General features: G+C 46.6%; 1 protein-coding gene across 2 annotated transcripts in view; it reads right to left on the bottom strand.

Moving 5' to 3' along the window:
- rims1a (regulating synaptic membrane exocytosis 1a) overlaps positions 1–18,407 on the bottom strand; it is a gene marked incomplete at both ends in the record, with an annotated part of 97,215 nt that overhangs the window by 57,489 nt on the left and 21,319 nt on the right. For both annotated transcript variants that reach the window (XM_079279683.1, XM_079279682.1), the window contains 2 exons: positions 2,651–2,662; positions 5,188–5,398. In XM_079279683.1, the coding sequence (XP_079135809.1) occupies positions 2,651–2,662; positions 5,188–5,398 (223 nt within the window). The remainder of the gene's footprint in view (positions 1–2,650; positions 2,663–5,187; positions 5,399–18,407) is intronic.

Below are 18,407 nucleotides of genomic sequence, written 5' to 3'. Positions count from 1 at the left end.
GTAAGATATTCAAACCGTTGTATGAGGATACGTTGCTTTAAGTGTCTACGGCTTTTATCAGTGTAATGAAGTAGTTTTGTTGCCTAAACCTAACAAAGTAGCTCACGATCTTTCCCTAAACCTAACTGAGTTGTTTCCTGTGAAGACGGTAGTTTATTTTGAAAAGACTCTATCCGTGTAATGCGCCAAAATTGACACGTGTTTCTGAAATGTCTTTGGAAAACGCGCGAAAAGGAGTAACCTTTTGTAAGATATCATACAAAACATTGTATGAGGATATGTTGCTGTGGTTAACAGCACCAGTGGGCTGGAAACACCAGTGGATAAGGCAGCCATGCTAGTAATTCTGAATCAGAACCGGTCTAAAAACAGATGAGCAGTGTAAGTTATAGCCATATAAAAGCACAGAACCCCGACATAAATACATCCCTGGACATTACAATTAGAGAGAGGAGAGGTGTTAGTGAGCGCGTGTGTGTGTGTTTGAAAAATAAAGACACAACACTCCTGAGTCTCCCATGAGAAGAGGAATCAAGACTTCAAAAGTGGCCCTTTCTGTGAGAAACACTTGGCTCCAGTGCAACAACACACACTCATCTCTCCACGAGAGCTCAGCCAACACTGCAGATAATGAGCCCCGAATATCATTAGCACCACACACTAGGCTGCATGCACCGCACACTGTGACATATCTAACATCTCACTGTGGTCACTTAAGTGAAATAAAAGTTACTCTCCACCTACATATTTCCAGGGACTGACCCACGGAAACCCAGTTTGAAAAGCACTTTATTAAAAAACAGATTTTGGTTGTTAGTTATGATTAAGGCCATAATTCAGTAGTTGTCAATGACAGTTGAGGTAAACATAATTTTAAAGAAAAAGCAGCATGTGTTTACATTCAGTATACCTTCAGGAGCTAACATACCATAGACGTGTTAACGCTCGTTGATGATGTGCTAACATACTCTGCTAATGTTAGCTCAGCAGGTCTTTACGTAGAAATGTAACGTTTTAGAAACATTTATCTCCCTCCAACCTCTCCGGGTAACGAGTATCGCTGTAACACAGCGTTTAACCATGTCTAGCTCCAAATACACAAAAACCGGCCAGAAAATGAAGAACATCTGAAACCATTGCATGAGAGTCTACGGAGCAGAGCTTGATAGCTGTTCGATGCTGGTCGGAGCTGGCCAATGCGACGCTATTATTTGCCAGTCTGCATTTTTTGGGGCAGCGGGCGATACTTTAAATGTTGAAATTAAATGATCACCCATTTTTCTGGGGACCACCTGGAACTCCCTCAAGGACCCCTGGGAGTGTCGGGAATGTCTGTGCCAACACTTTCACTTTGAGTATTTCATTTGAGTAGAATGGAAAAAGTGGGTAGAGTAACTTTGCATTTTTGGAGCGCTGTGCCAGGCAAGATGAATCAATCCCCAAGTAATTAAACAAATCCATATCCAGCTATACGGACAGCGCTACATAAGGCCTCCATTCTGCCTCCATTCTGCCAAAACCTTCCTCTTTAGAGCCAGTGAATGCTGTACGGAGCTTTAGCAGGGGAGTGAGACTGCTATGTACAGCACACCAAAACACTCTTGGACAGCCGTGGCATTCAAGCCCAGCCAACTATCATTAAAGTGCCAGTTTGGCAGCTGCCCTGAGGGAAAGCAGCCAAGGCCAAGTAAGGTTCTAAACCTGACCCAACTACCCAAGCAGAGGAAGGTGTTAACGGCATGTCCACTGGGAACGTTTCTCCAGCAGTATCATTTCGGATGATTCTTCCCAACTCCTGTTGAACCAGGCCACACAACAGAGGAGATTTTCCCTACAGCTATGGAGCAGGCCAACACACCAATGGCTTATGTGTCACGATCCACAAGAAACAGGAGATGGTTAAGTGTCCAAGTCCAAGGTCAACTATGCGTCTCCCGCTGTGGCAATGAAATAGGTTGCATAGCTGGGGTTTGGTTGGGCGCTTGGGTCTGGGTTTGATGCGGTCAAGCACAAAGCCCAGCAATAGTTTGATATTTTGGGATATTGGTTTATTAGAGATATCACTTCCTGAACTCTCTGCTGGTTGCTTGGCAACCTCACAATGATGCCAAGACCCCAAATAGTCACTGCGCCCGGCCAAGAAATAGTCAGACACAAACCCTGTAAACCAAAACATAAGACATAATAGATCTATTTTTTTTCTCTGTTCTACCTCTGAGGTCCAAGTTGTTTCCCTGCATCAAATGCATGCTGAGTGATGCTGTAGGAACATCAGTAGGTATGGAAAACAACTGATTGTTTTAATCTAGATGATGTAGTAGAAATATTCAACCAGGAAGGTTCCTGCTACTACTCATTTTTACTACTACTACCGCTACTGCTTCTACTGACACAACTTAGAGATCAAGATAAAGATAAAGAGGTTTTTATTGTCATTGTAGTGATGCAACCAAATTCCATTTGGTCGCCCTCAGCCAGCCAGCAGCAGCAAACAACGAACAACTTGTGATAATAACAGACACATGGACAGACAGACAGATAGATACATACATACATACTGTCTGAACCCATTAAGATGGATTGTCTTAAAGGTTGCAGGCAGAGTTATGTAGTCCAGAAATGACACACACAAAAAAAACACAGCACTCACCACTTTGTCCTCCTGCAGCCCAGTCAGCCATCCATGTATAATGAAAAGAAAGACAGAGAGAATGTGAGCAAAGATGATATCTGAAAGCATGGCAATGATCCTACAGCCCTACCAGCAACAAACACTGTGACAAACAGATATCTCAGTTTCCAATAACGTTACAATTACCCAACAGAAGAGAATATGCTGCCACTCTTTTGAGCCAGATTTGAGTTGAAATGTTCCAACAAATCCTGAAGCATAAACAACTAAACACATTAACTGTTGGTAGTCCGAGACATGATGCGAATCAATTGTGCTACTTTTGATCAAGTCGGTCTGGGAAAAATAGCCTTGGGCTGGTCGATGAAATTTGGGGCTGCTTTTCGTCAACAACCAAAGGTTCTGGTTCAAAAACCAGAGAATATTGGGCTCAAAACCTTCGTGTTCTCCGTGACGCTTGCTGGAAGTGACGTGATGCAGCAGCGGTGTGTTTCAGATGAAGTGAGCTGGCCTTTTCAATGCTACATTGTTGTCAGTTTCGGTCACTGAAGTTAAACCATACCATCCATGGTGTATTTTTTAACTTGGAAGAGCGCTAGACTAGCTGTTTCCCGCCGCGCCCAAGCTTTAAGCCGAGGTAGGCTCAGCGACTGGTTCCGCACGTAGAAACAGAAGCGAACTGTCAAGCAAATGACTGTGTTCATGAAATATTAAAGTATTCTTTAAAGTGCTTGGACAAGCAGCCAATGCTGTCATTTGTTTCTGGCAAAGACAGTGTCACATTTCCAAACTGTATTATTTTCTTTTTAGTTCTTTTTTTGATCATTACTTATCGCAATGTGCCCCTCTCACAGCTCTACACGGGAAAAGTAATTAAATGAACACTGCGAAGACACATTGCTTACATTACTCAATAACAACAGTATCATATTAAGAATTACATATACACAAGTCTGTGAAGATTTGGCACATAGCTTCTGTGTATGGACAAGTGCAAAATCCACCTTTCAAAAGCCTTCTCCTGCTGAATGCAGCCGCCACCCGCCCCAACACACCACCCAGGACCCCACAGCTGAACTCTCCCCATGGCAGGCAATTAGGATGTACTTTTGAGCAGGTGTGTGTTTGTGCAAGCGTGAGGTCATTAAATGCCACGCGGGCGATGTAGGGGAGGGGAGGGGGGCGGGAGAGGGGACGTCACTTATTTTAGAGGAAGGCTCGGCTCCCCCGAAGCCAACGCACACGCACCTACACCCGCTGTGTGTGTGTATAGGGCACCTCCGGAACCCCTGGGAGACCGAGACAGAGTGGGAGACCACCCCCATCCGTCCACAGCTCAGTTTAATGCCCAATTAACCTTTACTAGCTCCTGCCTGGGTCACACACAAACACACACACACACAAAACCAGGCATGGATCACATTCACACACATGACCGGAGGCACACGTAAATACAAGGTAACACACAAAGGATGGGTGTCGATATCGTACACACACACATCCACAGCACACGATTCACTTAAATACACACATAAAGAGCACACATGTGCACACATGTACCACGGCTCATCACCTCCACCAGAGTTTAACACCTCAGGCCCAGCTGCATGTGCTATACATGAAGTGCATATTTTGGATTCAATGATGGATATGACCTTGTGCTGTCCCGCAAAACTTTTTGTTTTTGTTTATCAATTCATACAACAGTTGGTCCAGATCATTTGACATAACTGTTATAGCATGTACATATGAACAATTTAGATACAATATTTAAAATGTTTGGCCAAAAGCAAAAAATGATCGGACAAGTAAGACAATTTACTGAATATTTCAATAAATAACGCTGTAAATTAAATAAATTAAATGGATTAAAAAAAATTCAAAAAATGAGCTTGTGAAAGAGAAATTGATGACAAAAATGAATGTAAAGTATCAACTTATTTCATCAACTGACTAGTGGTTAAGGACAAAACATATTTTAAAAACTTTTTTACCAACTGATTACAAGTTTACAAAGCTTCATATTTCTTCTAAAAGAGAATCTTATTCATTGTTGTGTTCATTTCGATTTTTGATTAGTCTGCCTTTTACTGCCTTTTGTCGGTTCTGGGGCTTCATATATTTTTTTTTTGCTTTGAGTCACGGCAAATCAACACAAAGTTCGTCTGAGTGATCAACGTGATATTCTCTATGATTAAAAACCCATCTATCCTAATGGGAGTGGTCTCTCCTATGATGACAAAGCCACCCCATCCACTGGGAACGATGGCTCACTGAATGGTTTGATGAGTATGAAAATAATGTAAATCATATGCTGTGGCTTTCCATTCACAACATCTCAACCAGTAAAACCGACAGAAGATTTTGGATCAATGTGTTGAACAGTTCTCCCCACCAACATCATCGAAACCAAAGAATGGATGGAAGAGTTCTGTTCAAATGTTGATAACATGAGAATTGACTATTTTGTGATTTTCACAGGATATGTATGAAATGTTGCCCGATTGCATTGACACACCATGGTCCATTGCCACACCCCCTTCCGTCTCTCTTACCGTGTTGGATCGTAGCGACACTCGCCCCCCACAGCGGGCACAGAACTTGGTCTGGCAGTACGAGCACAGGTTCCCGCAGCCGTCTGCGAACTTGGTCTTGTGGCAAATGCCGCATGTCGGCGCATCGTCCCGGTGGACGGTCGAGCCTGCCGCTACCGTGGCCTGCCGGACCACCGTCTCCCTGTAGCTGGACAACTGCTGCTGGATTCCTCTGGGAATAAAATAAAACAAGATGGAAACATAAAGGCTTTGGCATCTTTGAAAGTTGATTGTGTTTTCGAATTAGTACGTCGACACTGGGCCAGTCGTCGACCAAAGATATTCTATGTCAACTAACAAACTCATCGACTGTTTAATTTAATTTGACATATCTGTAAAACTTTCTCCACAAAGAATCACACAAAAGCACCACTTTAAATCTTGTGTTTACCAGAGATGCTCTCTTAAGTTTTTTGGAAATAAGTCATTTAGTATGAAAAAGCATAAAAAACGACGACTGGACTCAAGACATCTCAGTCGACTCAAACCAAAATGACCGATTGGGGGGACTAATTGACTGAGAGGGGGCAGCCCTAGTTAACACAAACACACGCAGTGTGGGAATACACAAAGAAGACTTATGGTAGGCATTCACAAGACAATTGACCTGTATTCATAAAGACACCCAATATTGAAGGTCAAACGCCTAATACATACAGATGAAGTAGTTAAGGTACAGTAACTGGGACGTGCTGCTCTTGGAAGACCATTTGCTAACATTAATGCCTTCATGAAAAACTAAATGCATGTCCACACTTGAAATAGGACAGTGATGTATCCCAACTAGTTCAAGTTGTATTGCGGGTTGAGCTAACATAAAACGCAATGGTTGTGGGTATTTTGTGATGTGTTCCCTATAGACATGTTAGCATCCATATGAGGCTTTACTTAAGCATAGCGTTGATTTGAGCTAAATGCTAATGTCTGCATGCTAACATGCTCACAAAGATCATTTTGACATGCGGATATTTGACAGAGAATGGTCGCCACAGTCGTGGTTTAAGGTGTTAGCATGCTAACAGTATCTATTGTGGCAGCCGGAGGGGCAACCTCAGAGGAGAAGTGGTAGAGGGACGATATTGCCTGACATGGAGGCGGAGCCCCCATGTCAGGGAGTGGAAAAGAGCGCCAAACCACCATCAGCCCAACAAGCAACACCTGAGGAGGAGAGACGAGGGAGCGACCACACCCTATCAGAGGAGGAGGAGGGGACTATAAAAGGGCCCCGGACACAGGAAACTAGGGGAGAGTAGGAGTGGAAGGAGACGGAGAAAAAGCAAACCCATTGGAGACAACTGCCTTACCCCTTGATCACCCTGGAACGTCTGACTACCCGCCCGGCTCCCGACCCCTGCCTGTACGACTACCCTGCTCCTGCCCGCGCCCTGGACCGTATGAGGAATACCCGTTGTGCACCGAACCGTGGAAGTGAACACCGACCATCCCTCTGGAAAGCGGACAGTGTATTGTTGAGTGTCTATCCTACCTCTATCCACTCTCTATATTCAGTAAAAACCTCACTTGCACCATTTATCTACCGACTGGTTGTGTTTATTGGTCCGTGTTGTCGTGAAACCCCCTTGCCACCCCGGGGGCTGTCACAATTTGGTGGAGAATGTGGGCACAGTCCGGTTCTGGCAACACTGACCGATAGACCGACCGACCCAGTAAGCATGGCCACCCCGGTGCCATTTCAAGAGCTGCTAGCGGGGCTAATCGCTAGCAACCAGGAAACCCAAAAACGCCACGAACAAGCCATGCAAGTACAAATGCAAATCCTCCAAGCACAGCAGCAACAACAATACCAACAGCAAGTACACATGGAGAAGTATATGGAGGTACAAACCGAACGCGCGGAGGCGATGCAAAGCGAAATCAAGGGCATGTTACAGACACAACAGGAGCAACGTACCGTGGAGAAAGCCAACCCAGCGCGCTTCCTTCTCAAGCAGACGGCAGCTGACGATGTTGAAGTGTTTTTTCAGATATTCCAGACAACGGCACTCCGGGAAAAATGGCCAGAAGAGCACTGGGCTGAGTTGATAGCCCCCTTTTTGATCAACGAAACGCAAGTAACGTATCAGGACTTAGAGCGCGCTGGAAAAGTTGACTTCCGGGTGTTGAAAGCGGAAGCGTTACAGCGATGCGGGGTCACGCTGTTAATAAAGGCACAACGATTTCATGAATGGACATATGACACCTCCCTTTCTCCGCGAGCCCAGATGCATGAGATCAAGAGGATTACGACGGCCTGGCTGCACGCAGAGCCAACCGAGGTGTCGCCCACCGATCGTGTCGTCATGGACAAATTCCTTAGATCCCTCCCGTATGAGGCAAAAAAATTGGCCGGCCAGAGAAACCCCCGCAACCTCGAGGAACTGGTAGAGATCATGGAGGGTTACCACGCAGCACAAGCGTTAGTGCGTGGGGGAAGAAACCCGAAAGTGGAGGGGTCCACCCGCAAAGAAAAGATGAGAACGGAGGAAACTACCTATGTGTCTCCCTCCTTTCCCCCAGGCTTTCCCCGACGTCGGCCGGCGTTTGGACCGGAAGAGAGGAGGTGCTACCACTGCGGCGAGATCGGGCACATCGCCTGGGAATGTCCTCACCGCCAGGACGCACCCATGCCCACGGCCAGTGAGGGGAGTCGCCCATGCGGACTGATTACCGGATGCTGGGCCACTCACGAGGACCACATGCCCCTCACCCCGGTCAAAGTAAACGGCCGCGACGCCTCCGCGATGGTGGACTCCGGGAGCGCTATTACCTTGGTGAGACCTACGTTTGCTCAGTACCCGCTCCTAACCGGCACCCGAGCGGTCACGTGCATCCATGGGGAGACCCGCGAATACCCCACCACCGCCCTCGAGATATACACGACGAGGGGTAGATACGTCGGCACTGCAGGAGTAGTGGAAGGACTCCCCGTAGAGGTGCTGGTCGGCCGAGACCTGCCCGTGTTCCAGGAGCTGTGGCGCAGCCTGGTGGTGAAACCAGGTACGACCCCTCACCGAAAGTACAAGAAGAAAGCCATCTGTGGGCTGGGGGAGGAGATCTCCACCGATCCCCTATCGGAAGGAGTCGCCAGTGCCGTGGCCCGGGCGTTGGTGGAGGCCACCCAACCCAACCCCGAGGACGTATATGCCACAGCCGTCGAGAACGACGGACCCTCCAGCCCCAGTGAGCCCGAAGGAGAGGCGCCGCCCATCCCCGAGGAGGCAGATACCCCCTCCCTCGAAGAAGAGGAGCTGGCCGGGCTGTTTCCCCAGGACCCGGAGGAGCCCATCTTACCCGGGCCCCTCACAGGGAGGTTTGGGACGGCCCAGTTGGAGGACCCCAACCTAGCCCACGCCCTTCGGCAGGTGGCCGCCGTAGACGGACGACCACTGGACGGGGTAAGAGACCTCCCTCCCACACATTTCTCCATTTATAACGGGCTCCTCTACCAGGTAGTAATAAGGGACGGGGCCCCCCTCAGGTTGTTACTGGTACCCCGTCCTTTCATACCCTCTGTCCTCCAGTTAGCCCACTCCCATATCCTAGGTGCCCATCTAGGAGTGGAGAAAACCCTGGAAAGGGTGAGGGCCAGGTTCCACTGGCCCGGAATAAAAAAGGCCGTGGAGGATTACTGCCGGAGCTGCCCCGAATGTCAACAAGTGGCCCCACAACCCCATCACAGAAACCCGCTGGTGCCCCTGCCGATCATCACCGTCCCCTTCAGCAGGATCGGGATGGACCTAGTGGGGCCACTACCCAAGACCAACCGGGGACACAGGTACATCCTGGTGATAGTGGATTACGCCACCCGGTATCCCGAAGCCATTCCCCTACGCTCTATGGCCACCAAGGGCATTGCAAGGGAGCTGGTGATGTTGTTTTCCAGGGTCGGAATACCGGAGGAGATTCTCACCGACCAAGGAACCCCGTTCATGTCTAGGATCATGAAGGATCTGTGTGGCATGCTGAAGGTGACCCAACTGAGGACGTCGGTGTATCACCCCCAAACGGACGGACTAGTAGAACGATTCAACCAGACACTGAAAAAAATGTTGAAAAAAACCATGGACCAGGACGGGAAGAATTGGGACCAACTGCTACCCTTCCTGATGTTCTCCATCAGAGAGGTGCCCCAGGCATCTACCGGATTCTCGCCCTTCGAGCTCCTGTACGGTCGACGACCCCGGGGGCTACTCGACCTGGCCAAAGAAGCCTGGGAACACCAACCCTCCCCCTACCGCACCATGGTGGACCACGTCGAGGAGATGAGGGTGAGGATGGCATCCCTCTGGCCCATCGTCCGAGAACACATGGCCGAGGCACAGGCGGCCCAAGCCCGCGTGTACAACCGGGGAACCCAACCCCGAGTGTTTAACCCAGGGGATCGGGTGTTGGTCCTGGTACCCACGGCGGAATGTAAGTTTCTAGCCCGATGGAGGGGGCCGTATGAAGTGATGGAGAAATTGGGGCCGGTAAACTACCGAGTCCGGCAACCAGGTCGGAGGCACCCGACGAAGGTTTATCATGTGAACCTGCTCAAGAAATGGGTGCGTAGGGATGCCATGCTCTGTTTCTCTCTCTCTACCCTCCCAGGAAAAACGGAGCCAGTCGAGGTACCCGTGGGAGAAGAGTTGACCCCCCGGCAGAAGCAGGACGTCCGGGAAATGGTGGATCGGTTCCGGGACGTGTTCTCCCCGGACCCCGGATACACCACACTGGTGCAACACCGGATAATCACCGAGCCCGGGAAGAAGGTGAAGCTAAGGCCGTACCGCATCCCCGAAGCCCGCCGGGGGGCGATAGAGAGGGAGGTACAGAGTATGCTGGAGGCCGACATCATCGAACCCTCGACGAGCGAGTGGTGCAGCCCTATAGTGTTGGTTCCGAAACCCGATGGCTCAGTCAGGTTCTGCAATGACTTTAGGCAGCTCAACGCCATCTCAAAATTCGATGCCTACCCGATGCCCCGGGTGGACGAGATGATAGAGCGCATCGGGAGGGCCAGATACATAACCACCCTCGACTTGACTAAAGGCTACTGGCAAGTGGCAGTAGCCCCCGAAGACAGGGAAAAAACGGCCTTCACTACTCCCATGGGACTGTACCACTATAAGAGGCTGCCGTTCGGTCTCCACGGAGCCCCCCCCACGTACCAGAGACTGATGGACCAGGTACTACGTCCCCATCGAGAATACGCGGCAGCCTATCTGGACGACATCGTCGTGCACGGGGAGGAATGGGGGGCTCACCTCCAAAGACTGGAAGCCGTCCTGAAAGCTCTGCGAGGGGCGGGGCTGACAGCCAACCCCAAGAAATGTCGCCTCGGCCTCCGGGAAGCTGACTACCTGGGGTACACCATCGGCCGCGGCTGCGTCAAGCCCCAGGTAGGGAAAGTCGAGGCGATCCGGGAATGGCCCCGCCCCCGCACAAAGAAACAGGTACGAGCATTCATTGGGCTAGCTAGCTACTATCGACGGTTTGTTCCCCAGTTCTCTGCTCTTGCAGCCCCCCTGACGGACCTAACAAAAAACCGGCTGCCAGATCGGATCGTATGGACGGCAGAGACCGAGGACGCCTTCGAGAAGCTGAAGGAAGTACTCTGTTCTGAACCAGTGCTGGTGACCCCGGACTTTACGCAACCGTTGGTGGTACAGACGGATGCCTCCGAGACCGGGGTGGGTGCCGTCCTGTCCCAGCTGAGGGATGGAGAGGAGCACCCGATCACATACGTAAGCAGAAAATTATTACCGAGAGAAACGAGATACGCCACGGTCGAGAAGGAATGTTTGGCCATCAAATGGGCTCTGGGGGAGTTGAGATATTATCTGCTGGGACGACACTTTACCCTGGTCACGGACCACGCCCCCCTGGTATGGATGTCCCGTTCAAAAGACAATAACGCCCGGGTCACCCGCTGGTTTTTATCCCTTCAACCGTATGCTTTCTCTGTTGTCCACAGATCCGGGGCCGCTCATGGAAACGCGGACGCCCTGTCAAGACGGGACGCCCTAGGTTCCTGGAGCAGTCCTCCCCCCAGGTCGGATTTAAGGGGGGGGGTATGTGGCAGCCGGAGGGGCAACCTCAGAGGAGAAGTGGTAGAGGGACGATATTGCCTGACATGGAGGCGGAGCCCCCATGTCAGGGAGTGGAAAAGAGCGCCAAACCACCATCAGCCCAACAAGCAACACCTGAGGAGGAGAGACGAGGGAGCGACCACACCCTATCAGAGGAGGAGGAGGGGACTATAAAAGGGCCCCGGACACAGGAAACTAGGGGAGAGTAGGAGTGGAAGGAGACGGAGAAAAAGCAAACCCATTGGAGACAACTGCCTTACCCCTTGATCACCCTGGAACGTCTGACTACCCGCCCGGCTCCCGACCCCTGCCTGTACGACTACCCTGCTCCTGCCCGCGCCCTGGACCGTATGAGGAATACCCGTTGTGCACCGAACCGTGGAAGTGAACACCGACCATCCCTCTGGAAAGCGGACAGTGTATTGTTGAGTGTCTATCCTACCTCTATCCACTCTCTATATTCAGTAAAAACCTCACTTGCACCATTTATCTACCGACTGGTTGTGTTTATTGGTCCGTGTTGTCGTGAAACCCCCTTGCCACCCCGGGGGCTGTCACACTATTGTATTTGGCATCGAACATAAAGAACATCTAAATTGATGAAAATGTCTTAGGTTTTGCTGGTGTTTGGTTGTAAGCCAAAGCACTGGATGAAAAGATATGTTGAACAAATGATGACACAAGATAAAAAGTTAAGGGGATCGGCAAAGCTGTTACAATCCATCCTGAGGGGGACATGAATACCAAATGTTATGGCAATCCATCCGAAAGTTTAAAAAATGTCAAGACTGTTGGTGGTATAGAAAAATTCAGGGGATCAAGATTTATTTCTAGGAAACCATGAATGTCTGTACCAACTCAATCATGTAGATATTGAGATATTTCAGTCTGTAAGTAGTGGAACAAAAGACCAAACTTTGAGTCACTGGTGGTGCCAGATAAAAAGACATCATTGAAGAAAATCATTACGGTTCATTCTCTGGGGACCTGTGTGTTCTCTGCCAAATTTCTACTAAATCCAACTATTAGTTGCCACGTCATTTCAGTTCCAACCTGAAAAAAGTCAACCTCATGATGGCGCTAGAGGGAAAGTCAGCGGATAACCAGTCATTGACATCCTCTGGCAACCATGAATGTCCGTACAAAATTACACGGCAATCCCTCAATAGTTGCTGAGACATTTCTGATTTACTTGACCAACCAACCAAACAACAAACCTTTCCATTTTTATAGCTACTGTGACTAAAACTAAAATATAGGAAGAAATAAACATCTTCCTGCATCTTTTGTAAAAAAAAAAAAAAAAAATGGGATGAAAAACCATGACTCCATACTGATCTTTTAAGGCCATTAGTTTCAGCATAGTCATTCCATAACCTGTGACTGACTGCAGATCGAGTTAGGGTGATCAGAAAGAATAAAAAGCAGAAAAGAATGGTAAGAGTTTTTACTGCATGAGTAATACATAAATAAATAAATAAATAAATAAAGGAGAGGAGAAGTGACCTGAAACCAGAGAGCGAAGAGAGACAATTGTTGCATTAAGTCCAGTCGATATTACTGCTCTCAGTGATGTTTGTGTGTTTTGGTGCAATCAACTTTTTTTTGTGTCCGCTATTGTTTCAGGCTGACACAAGGACTCAAATCGATACCAGAGAGAGAGAGTATTGGTTTTTATCTAAGGCGTTACAGTATGTTGATTAATTGGATTTCACACCATGGAGATTGAGGCGAGAGCAAATAGAGGGGAAACAGACCAAAGAAGAAGCAGAACTGATGTGCTCAGAATCACAGGGAGGAGAGGAGATGTACATACATTTATATTTTGATTCCATCTTGCAGGTAGATTAGTTAAGATCACATACGAAGATGGTAGGGGACAGAACAAAACAATGACACATCCCATACTTAACATATTCTGTACATGTCTACATATGTGTAGCTTAAGAAAGAAAGAAAAAAAGCCTGCAAAGACAATAAGTGAGTAAAAATGGGAGGAGAGAAGAAAAAGAAAATAAATGGTTGAGGTGAAGGAGAAGATTGGAGATGATGATAGGACACAGCATACCAACAGAAAGGTAGGGAATAGAAAAAGTCAGAGAGGAAAGGAGAACAGGGAGCAAAAAAGAAGCGATCCTAAAAAAAATCATAAGCGTTAAGATGCTTATGATTTTGTTAGGAACACTATCCAGGAGCCTCACGCCATCAAAGTGGCAAAAAAAACAATCCAACTCAACCAAATTATACAGAAAAACACACACAGACACAAAACTACCGTATTGAACTGAAATATGCCAAACACAACACAAACTCAACTGTTATTTGGCCCTGAAACACTTGACCCACATCCCACCACTTTAGCGAATAAAAAAGCTGAGTTAAACATTGACAATGTACCCACTCAGCTGTCGAAACAAACGCTGACAAACATGGCTGCCAAGAGAAGACAATCTGCCTTACATCAGCAAAAAAACAGTTCTCCCGAGCTACAAAATATGTATTTGCACCTCCTTCAGTTTGTGTTAAATCAATTCAATTTGTGTATGTTCTGAAGGATGGTGTGTTTGTAATCTCACAATTCTATGTTTTTTTTTGTTTTCTTGTAAAATGTTACAGCTCAATAATATAAAATTCAGCTTAGAAGACAATGTGACATTAACATGCGTGCTAATAAAGAGCAAAATCTGAGAAGAAGAAAATAAGTAAATGGAGAGGAGGGGAGATGAGAAATGATGAAAGAGGGGCCAAGTTGGAGGGAGAGAGGAGAGAAGAGGAGAAAGGGAAAGTGAAGAAGGTCGGCGAGAAGAGGAAGACGGGAAGGAAACACAAGGAGACGAGAGGGAAGGAGTAGAGGGGATGACGGACAAAAAGAGGATAGAAGAGGAGACAGAAAAAGGAGAAGAAGGGTTAAAAAGGTGGAGAAGAGATGAAATGAGAGGAGAGGAAAGGAAACAGGAAGAGAGGGAGGACAGAATTCAAGCAGAGGAAATGATAAAGGAAAGAGTGGAAGGAGGGAAAGAAGAGGAGGAAAGGATAGGAGGAGACAAAACAAGAGAAAAGGAGAGGAGTGAAGAAAAAGTGGAGGGGAGGATGGAAGATGAGGACAAGTCATTATTAGTGGTTGTGCATGAGAGCTGGACAATGTTTAATGTGGCCCAATTATATGTCAGAAAAGTAAAACGGCTCCTTTAACATGTTTGTCCTTTTCCCCAATTCATCATTTAGAAAAAAGATGACAAAAGTGATGGAATTATACAAACACAAGTTTAAGTTTAGACACAGCATATGACTCCAAATATGCCTTTTGCAATTTACAAAATGCACAGAGTATGAAATCATGAATAGAAAAAACACAAAGATCGGAAAAATGTCCTCAAAATGTTATAGCTGACACAGCTCTCATTCAATCACAGAGCATTCAACCTGATATGACATCCAAAGCATTCCACATCATTTGCTTTTGGCTGCAGTACTTACAGACTGGGAGTCAGCGGTGCAGCCTCCTCCCCCATTGGCCCAGATGTTAAAAAACTACAAATCCCAGCAGTAGAGTTAGAGGCCACAAAAAAAAAAGAAGGAAGTCCAACATTCAGTGGTTCGATAGAGAAATCACTGTTGCTCCATCGCGTGTAAGAAGACAAACTGTTTCTCTAAATACGCCGTGAAGAAAAACGCTTCAGAGACTCCATGACCCGGTGGGTGAAACTCTACCTAACCACACACGCACACCATCTCCGCTCTTGTAATCTCGACACCAAAACAACATCCACACATTTGGGAGCTAACTAACACATGGGCACTTCCTGGGAGCAACAGCCAAAAGGTCACAGCGAGGTCACCTGCTGCTGTGGCACCACACGATTCACTTCCTGATCCATGGCTCTCACTGAGTCGGCCCCAACCCCTGGTCTCCGTTCACAGCCCAACCAAGTTGGACCAATATACAGTGTGGGCTGACAAGTGTGCTCGATTGACAACTGAGCCAGTGTGATCGATTATATGTTTATTGATCAATACATTGGTTTTTGTGGAAAGCCTTTAAATGGAATTGAATCTGGTGATTTCTGGCGAGATTCAACATGAATATGCAATGAATATGTCTCTCCAATAAAATTACCTTCCCGTACAATTAAACTAAATTTTGTTTTGAGGAAAAACCAGGCGGCAACCTCCAGTTGAGTGAAGCAAATGATGTTCACAGAGTAAATTATGGTCCATTTATAGGGGTGGGAATCACCAGAGATCCCTCGATACGATATTATCACGATTGTTATGGTCAGTTGTTCTGGACCCATGCGCAGACACCGGGACAACAGGGCAGGTGAAATAAAAGGTTTTATTTAGTTTGTTCGTGGAGCCGGTGGAACATGCAGGTAGGAAGGTGAGGCGGTGTGAGTGGCTCACTTCAATCATTTTTATTGCAGCAAAATAGGATTGTCAAGCAGACAGACTGACCAACAATATCATAAATGTTGCATGAACCTGACAAACTGTTTGTATTACTACATAGTCCAACTGAACTAAATGCAAACGTGAGGACTCAGCATATGAACTGTAACTTATATAAGTAGGATATACGAGTTATATTACTCAGTATAACTTGCGATGCGTGGACGTCGAGGGCAGAGAGACAGTTATGCGCTGCACTCTCCCCATGAGCCGGCTACTGTTGGCAGGTTTCACCCCGTTGTGAGGCCAGATGTCTCCATCTTTGTTTTGACCAACTTCCTACCAATCATGCTGACCCGGGACCTTTGCTGACCTCACCAGAAAACAACTCAGCACCATCTAGTGCAGTGATTCTTAACCATAGAGCGCCACCTAGAGGGCCGCGAAAAACTTTCAGTTTTGCACCTGTGGGCCGCATAGGTTATCAATTGAAGACACCAGAGATATCACTGTTATCCATGAGACGCTCAGTTACAATATAGCTTCCCACCACCTGGTGGTGGTAATGCGTCAGTCAGTTGTTTAACAAGCTGCAATAAGCAGAAGAAGACACTCAGCTAGCCGCTAGCCTGTAGCGAAAGTTATGGATAAGTTAATTAAAAAGAAAAAATGAAGACGACAGTGGTGCCATACAGCCCAAAAGTCTAAATGTGTGTGCAAGTACAACCCTGACTTTCTTAAGTACGGCTTTGTGAACGGAGGCAACGAGGCAGAGCCGAGGGCTCAGTGTGTGGAATGTGAGCTAATGCTATCAAACGAAGCACTGAAGCCTTCAAAAATAAAGCGACACCAAGCGACGAAACATCCAACGCTCGTGGGAAAGTCTGTTGGGCTTCTTGTTGTGTATGCAGGTTTCCATACACATGATACAGTTTTTCTCGATTGCTAAGACACATTTCTTGAAACGGTCCCCCATTCTCTCAAAACTGTAAACACAAAACCTCATCTTCAAGCACTATTTACAAAACCTCTGAATCCTCTTGCAAAATGAAACTTTCGCCTCAAAACAGTTTTACCTGTGCTCAAAATCAAACACTGCTCTCAAATCATAAACAAAGTGATCAAAAGAATATACACCATCAAGCAGTCTGTAAACAATACACCAATAAATAGAAAGCACATTGTTCAAAACATATAGTTCTCAGGGAGAAGTCGATTTTTAATCTCAAAACAAATTTCATATGAACGAAAACATGTTCCATTACAGTAGCTCAAAATTGATCAGAAATGACTACTGTGCTTTGCTCTTTGCAATTTCTTTTGTTCTTCCTCCTCCTTGTACCCCTATTTTTACAGCACTGTACCCTGCAGCTCACAAACGTGTCCTTTGTCTCTGTGATACTGTAATTCTTGTTCTTTGTTGATATGAACCTGCAACCAGTCAACATCTATTGAGCAGTCAGTACTGTTACTGTAACAAATAGAAAGCACGATGTTCAAGGCCATACAATTTGTTTATTGTACATTATACAGCCTACAATGCACTGTAGGCCTACTACAGTATACAATACTACAGTGAAAGGGACAAAAATCAAAGGAGTCAACATGTCATCAATGTGCTTCCTCTTGTCTTTGGGCTGGGTCAGGCCAGAGCACTTCGTCGACATCACCTTCAACCACCTGTTTGCTCTCTAAACTGGCTTATATTGGTTGTGTCACATCATTTGATACAAGTGAAATCAATTTTGAGTGATTGTGTTTAATCAATGACATGTGTTCTCTATTTCTATTTGATTGTTGCCACTTGTGTTTACCAGTGTGGATGACATGTGCATTAGAGTGCAGAATGTGTTTTGAGACTGAGAATGTGTTTAGAGTTTTGCTGAAAAATCTAAGTGAGATCTGCAAATTGTGTTTTACCATGTGAAATAGTTTAAGGTATTGACAACAGACTGCACAATTAGCTAAATGAGTTCAGGCAACTGAGAACTTTGTTCAGCCAATGGGTTTTAGTGTTTTAGCAATTGAGAAATACTGTAATAAATGTCTTTGTGATCATCACATTGTATCATCTCATTTATTTAACAAGGGTTTTGCCTGTTCAACACCGGCATCCTCGATCCCCTCCCCTTCCGTTCCTACGGCTTGTTTGCGCAAATACGTCACAAAACATGTCCGTGTTTGGTATCCCAGCATGCCCAAAATCCTCATCTTTGCAAAGAAATCATCGATTTTCTTTCATTTCTTATGGTTTCTCCACAAACGGAGCCCACACACACACTGTCCAAAGTCGCCATAACCGCTGCAAGTCGTATCTTGCAGCATTTCGACGGAAAAAGACACATTACAGACCCGACAATGTGCTAGCGGATGTTACCATGGAGCTACTGCCTTCAGAAAACGCTAGTACTTATAGTACAAACCCTATCTTCCTCTTCCAGAAGCCGTCAACCAACGTTTGCGTAACTGAGCTATTCTCATTGTCGTTCGTGCGCTCGGTCGCAGCCATTACGCACAGCAAGTCCGCTACTCACACACCATGTCTTGGACCATATATACATCGTTTTTGCAATTTGCAAAGGCTAATAATAAAAGGAAAATAATATAATATCAAAATATAAAGGGAGAAACACCTTTAGTGTGTCAGAATATCATGTGGTTACCATGTGTCCATTTGGGTCTCCAAATGTCCTTTTAGAGCTCCGCCTGGATCTCTTCATG

This window comes from Melanostigma gelatinosum (genome assembly GCF_949748355.1).
Source record: "Melanostigma gelatinosum genome assembly, chromosome: 12".
Taxonomy (NCBI): Eukaryota; Metazoa; Chordata; class Actinopteri; order Perciformes; family Zoarcidae; genus Melanostigma; species Melanostigma gelatinosum.
The sequence above is the reverse complement of the archived record's forward strand: the minus strand, read 5'-3'. Positions and strand labels throughout refer to the sequence as shown.